General features: G+C 29.8%; 1 protein-coding gene across 1 annotated transcript; it reads right to left on the reverse strand.

The window, feature by feature from the left end:
* Positions 1-411: 411 nt before the first annotated feature.
* On the reverse strand, positions 412-3,064 carry LOC108474139 (CDK5RAP1-like protein). Its single transcript, XM_017776059.2, has 3 exons — positions 2,685-3,064; positions 1,465-2,534; positions 412-1,209 (listed from the first exon to the last, which is right to left on the reverse strand). The coding sequence occupies exons 1-3, from the start codon at positions 2,951-2,953 to the stop codon at positions 698-700; spliced, it is 1,851 nt and encodes a 616-aa protein (XP_017631548.1). The 5' UTR covers positions 2,954-3,064; the 3' UTR covers positions 412-697.
* Between the last annotated feature and the right edge of the window lie 3,663 nt (positions 3,065-6,727).

The following is a 6,727-nucleotide window of genomic DNA, read 5'->3' on the forward strand; positions in this document are numbered from 1 at the left end:
TGGCTTAAATAAGAAAAATAAGCCCATTTAAAATATGGTTTGAGCTCAATCTTCATTTCAATATTTTTTGGTTAGATTACATGTAAGATCATTAAACTATTAGTATGACCATTTCGTTTCCTATTTGTTTCATAGTTTAGTTTTTTTTTTTCTTGAAAAAACTTTAAACATCATGAATTACAAACAAAAATCAAAATAATTTTCTTCTTTGATATCTAAGATAATCATCAAATCGATTTGAATTTAAAACATATTTTTTTACTCGTTGATAAATACTAATTCACTACACAAATGTAAAATCACCGCTTGAAGCCCGCAAACTAGATTTTTTTTTTTTTAAGTTAACAAAAATGGTACCGCATCAAATTTAAATTTAAATTCGAAATTCCAGTAATCAATTGCAACAAAAAGTTTTAAGAATCCAATTGTATTTCCGTTTTTGTTCATATACATCGGCCAGCAGGCATCACCAATATCGAGAGTGAGAATAATAGGAAAGAAGTAAAATCCGCATTAATACTCGTAACTCACAGTTTCCTTTTATCCTTCACATCAAATGAATAGGCTTGCTATCTCAAGCGATTAATAATCCTATAGCAGCAAATGCCAATTCCAATAGCAAGAAGCTATTCTAATTCTTGTAATTTCTAGGCATATTAAGGAAACTAGTTACAGGCGATGAAAATGGAGATGGTTTTCAACCTCTGCTACCGCAGGCAACTGCTGCTTCATCCACATTGTCGTAAAATGCGCTTAATTTAGTTATAGCAAGTGCTTCGCCAAAAAGTGATGCTCTCGAAGACTTTGTTATATGGACTTCTACGTAATCACCGACAACAGGATTCCTTTTGTTATCTGTTTGCTTCTCCCGATCCAGCAAAGGAAGATTAACAAATGCAACTCTATGGCCTTTATCGCTTTTGCCAATAAGCTCTTTATCTGGAGCTCTCCTGTTTGGTCCTTCAACCAACACAAGTTGGATGGTTCCAACCTGAGAATCATATCGCTGACCTGTACTCTCACGGAAAGCTTCAATCAGTTCAGTAAGCCTCCTTTGCTTGACTTCTTCCGGAACATCATCAATGTAGTTTCTATGGGCATGAGTTTTCTCCCTCATGCTGTAAGCAAACATGTATGCCATATCGTACCCAACAGCCTTTATTAGGCTTAGTGTATCTGCGTGTTCCTTCTCTGTTTCGCCACAGAAACCTGCACCAAAGGATCCAGATGATAATAAGAAGCCAATACCAGAATCTCGAGGCTAACATTCTCACATTGTGAAAATGTGTTACTACTCTAGCAGCAGTGCATATGCGGATTGTCAAATACCAACAGCACTAGTTTTTACAATATAGGATAATTGAGGTCAATCCTTCATAGTCTGTACTAAAGGTCAACTGCCTAAGTTTCATATACAAGTAAATGATCAAAATAGTGAATCCGAATAAGATAATAAAACCTTACCACATATAAAATCACTGCTTATTCCAACATCCGGAATGATTCTGCGTATCTTCTGAACAAGCTCTAAATAAGCCTCCCTACTATACCCCCGACGCATTCTTTCAAGCACTGTGGTACTCCCTGTTTGGGCAGGCAAATGTATATACTTGCAGATATTATGGCGGTCGTGCATCAGATACAGCAATTCATCTGGAAAATCTTTAGGGTGAGGGGATGTATATCTGAACCTCATCTCAGGAAACTCAGTAGAAAGTCGATCTAAGAGGTCGGCAAAACGCAAGCCCATGTTCTTCACCTTACACATGCTTTTAAAGCCATCACTCAACTCCCAATTACTTCCTGGTTCAAATTCTTTGTCACTTCCAGATGCATCATTATAACTATTCACATTCTGTCCAAGAAGTGTGACCTCCTTCACACCTTCTTCCCAGAGCTCCCCCACCTCCTTCACTATAGACTCCACAGGACGTGACCTCTCTCTACCTCTGGTAAACGGAACAATGCAAAATGAGCACATATTATTACAACCCCTCATCACAGACACGAAAGCAGTAACCGAATTCTTCGAAATCCTAACAGGGCTAATATCCGCATATGTCTCTTCAAGGGAAAGAAGAGTGTTAATCCCTTTCTGACCATAATCAACCTCTTCCAACAACCTCGGCAAGTCTCTATAAGCATCAGGCCCGCACACCACATCAACCATTTTGTCAGCATCCAGAATCTTATCCTTTAACCTTTCAGCCATACATCCTAACACCACCACTTTCGGAGGGTGCAACGACAGCGATCTTCCTATAGCTACATTATTCTTCCAACGCCTCTTTAAAAACCAAAAGTAATTAAGCCTTTGCCATACCTTTTGTTCAGCATTGTCCCTTATGGCGCAGGTATTAATAAATATAATCTCCGCACTCTCAGGAGCATCAACGGTTTCAGTATAACCAGCATTCTTCATAATTGAAAGCACAATTTCCATATCGTTTATATTCATTTGACATCCATAAGTCTCGTGATAAATTCTACCCTTTGAAGTAACTCCTGAATTCGGTGCATCACTAGATAAAACACTAAAATCAAAAGGGAAAAAAAGAATGAAATCCATCAGATATTTTAGAAAAAAAAAGTTTTAGTGTTTTTCTTTGTTTCCTCTTACTAGAGAGATCAAAACATGAAACCAAAAATAGATATTTAAAAGGAAAATGGAAAAAGGGACTTACCGGGGTTGTGGTTGAGAGGCAGTGAGGGAAGCTTGAGCGATGAAGTGATGGAGAGTGGGGGCGTCGGTGTTGAGGAGGCGGTGAGATTGAGAGAGGCTTCTAGAAACATCGAGAGCGAAGCGTTTCCTGAGCGGCCGGTGAGAGAAATGGTGAGGAGGGTGGGAACTGGAAGCGAAAGGCCTTGAAGAGAAGAACTTAAGAGTGGTAAAGCAGCATCGTCGATGGATTCGAATGCAAGAGCAGCCGGGTTGAGCCAAAATGGAGGCCATTGGAACAGCCAGTTTGTGTGAAGGATAGTCTTTACCTATCCGCTATTCCGGGCAACTAGGGGAAGGATCAAAACGCAGCGTCTCAAGTATATAGCATATACATAATTATTTCTCATGAAGTTTTTGTTTTTTAAAGGCTTAATATAACAATGGGTGACATTTTTCTTAAATTGGTTTTTAATTTTTTGGGTTAAATTTAGTATTTGAATTTGACTTTTTTTTTTAATTTGGTACTTAAATTTTTTTGTTCGATTTGGTATTTATCAAATGTTTTACAAATTACTTCAATATTATAAAAATAATTTTGTGCAGGTGGCAAAAATAATCAATGTATAACCTATATGTAATAGATGATATGGTATTTTTTTGTATATGTTCAATTACTTTTAGTTTTATTTATTTATTTAATTATTTTATTAATTAAAATAACTAATTTATTTTAATATGGGGTTTTAAATTTTTTCTTATTTAATATTAATTAGTTAAGCATAGCTCAATAAATATTTTTTTAACATGAATTTCCTCTAATACTGACATATTTTATGTAATTTGTATAACATTTAATAAATTTAGGTTCAAATTGAATCTAAAAAAAAGTTTAGGTACCAAATTAGAAAAAAAGAAGAAGCCAAGATCAGTTATCAAATTGGGCCCAAAAAAATTAGGAAAAAAGTGTCAAGTTTAAGTACCAAATTGGGCAAAAAAAGTTTAGATACCAAAATAGAAAAAAATTTGTCAAGTTCAAGTATTAAATTGCAAAATTTGAAAAATTAGAATGTAACTTTTTAAAATTGGCAAGTTATATGCTTATAATTGACTATTTTACTAAAAAGGAACCCACTTTACCCCGTGTCAGTAAAAATGCACTGACATAGGCGCACTTTTACCAGTGCTCAAACTAAATTTTCAAAAAAGATTATTTTTTTAAATATTATAAAAATAAATCAAATTTTTAAAAATTTACGAGAATAAGCCTTTATAAAGGCCCAAAGTGGCAGCACCATTTTTTTTTATTTTAAGGTGCCACCAATTTATATGGAAATAAAACTTACAAAATAGATCTTTATATAGACCAGAAGTCTTATTTCTCTTATTTTCTTAAGTAATATGGGATGTGAGATATGTGTATATATAGAGCCATGAATAGGTTTACAACTTGTTCCTAGACAATGTGCAATTCCTTTCTCTTTTAATTAACAACATAAGATTAAATGCTACACTATATTTTATAATTTTTTTATAAAATAATTTCTATTTTTATATTTTGTTAGCATTTTCTCGTATTATAGAATTATATTTTGAGATCCTTTAATCTTGTTGCATTTTAGAATTGTTAGCATATACAAAAAGACTATTAAAAAAAGAATAAATTGCACATATGAAACTTGTACATGTTGTAAATGTTCTAATCTTTAAAATATTTTAAATATTTGAAGTTAATATCCATGCAATTCTAATTTTTAAAATAATTTTCCATTAATATAGAAGTTACACTTTTAATTTTTATTTATTTATTTTATTTTATGTTGTAAATGTTTGATTAATAAATAAATGGTGAGTATTTAGTACTCAAATAGTATATATATATTTTTTAAAAAATTGATATCTCTTTTTAAAATATTTTACTATACTCATTATTTTTTAATCCTAATTTTAATTTAATTTTCATCATTTAATGCTGATAAATTTATTTCAGATGTATTTTGGCTAAATAGATAATTTATTTAAACATAATATATAATTATGTTAAATAAGTTTTTTATAGAAATATATAAAATACATAAAATATAATAATTATTTTCATATTCCTATATCTAGATTAAATTACATTAGTAGTCACTTAACTATGATTTTTAGCTATCGAGTTATAAAAAGTTACAAAATGATCACTCAACTATTAGTAATTTTTAAATATTTATTTTTTAGTATTTTACTATACTCATTTTATATTTTATAATTTTTTTACTTATAGAGTTTAAAATTTTTATTTATAATGTAATAAATGATAACTTTTCATAAAAAAATTAAACTCTATAAGTAAAAAATATATATAAAATATAGTTTAGCATTTAATTTTATGTTGTTAGTTAAAAGAGGAATGAATTTCACATTGTCTAGGAACTGGTTGCAGATTTATTCATGAGTCTATATATACATATATCTCACATCCTACATTGCTTAAAAAAAAAGAAAAATGAGACTTTGGATCTATATAAAGATCTATTTTGTAAGTTTTATTTCTACATTAATTGGTGGCACAAAAAGAAATGGTGTTGCCACTTTGAGTATTTATAAATACTTATTCTCGTAAATTTTCAAAAAATAGATCTATTTTTATAATATTTTAAAAAATAATTTTTTTTGAAAATTTAATTTGGGCACGGGCAAAAGCACGTCCATATCAGTGTGTTTTTGCTGACACGAGGTAAATCGCGTTCCTATCAATGAACTTTTCTGAAATTTCACCGCGTTTTGAATTTTTTGGCCTATTTCAGTAAATAATATTTTAAGTGGCCCATTTCCATGAATAATGTTGGAAATGGAATTTTTTAATAAAATAATCCTTATAATTTTAGAGATATAAAATAAAGACGGAACTTTAAAACAAAATCTCCTAATGTAAAACTTTTTTAATTTTAAAAATCTAAATTATAATCTTGTATTTATGCGCTAAATCTACTATGTTAAGATGTTAGACTATATTTTGCCATTTCTATTAAAAAGTGGGTCAATTAGTCTTTATATATTAGATAAAAATTAATCTGATTTTTCTATTAAAATTTAATTTATTTCTACTAATAAAAGTTGACATGGTGATAGAATAAGTAAACAATGACATATGTCGTGTTATGGCCCACGTGTACCTCATACTGACATACAAAGATCAGTTTTTAACAGTAGATATAGATAAATTTTTGAACAAAAGGACTAATTTATCCTTTGATCTAAGATAGGGACTAATTTATTCATTTTTTAATAGAGGATAAAATATAATTTAACTTTTAATGTAAGAATTTTCATAATACTTTATCGTGTTTATGATATTAATCTGCTTTTAAAATGTAATAAAGAGATAGTTTGAAAACAAATTAAGTTTAAAAAAAGTTGGTTTTTTATTCCATCCTAAAAAACCAATATATGAAAATGTGAGTAATGGGAAGAAGATTTGGAAATTATCCAACTTTTATTAATTCTAAACTTCATCCAAAGTAAACCTTGTCTGCAGGGGCTTGGCAAGGCAAATTTTTCAAATTTTGATTTTACTTCCTACTTCCTAGAGTAAATATATAAATATTTGGTAAACCATGTTTGGTTTTTCCAAATCCTTTTAATTTGGTTTTCTTTTATATTTGATCCTTCAAATTTTTTTAATTTAGCTTTACTTTATAAATTTTATGTGATAAATTTGGTAACATATTTAGTTTAAATCTCATTAATTTATTAGTTAGTATCTTTATTATCTTTTTAATCAATTAATGTGTATTGATTATGGTATTAATAATTTTATTATATGTTCTATAAACAATATTTTTATTTTATAAAGTCTATTATAAATTTTGCATATTAAACCTTGTGCTTTTCTTTTGTAATTTAAAAAAAAAAAAATTGAACTGCACTCAGGTGGTCCAATGTATCTAGAAAGTCACTTGCTACGTCAGATGATGGCTTTAGGATTGATTTCTATATTCTTGTCCTGCAAGCAAGTTACAAACGTCAACTTCCCATTGGCGTTTTCCTTTTTTTTTAGTTCAGCAATAATATTCTATATATGTC

This window comes from Gossypium arboreum, chromosome 11 (genome assembly GCF_025698485.1).
Source record: "Gossypium arboreum isolate Shixiya-1 chromosome 11, ASM2569848v2, whole genome shotgun sequence".
Taxonomy (NCBI): domain Eukaryota; kingdom Viridiplantae; phylum Streptophyta; class Magnoliopsida; order Malvales; family Malvaceae; genus Gossypium; species Gossypium arboreum.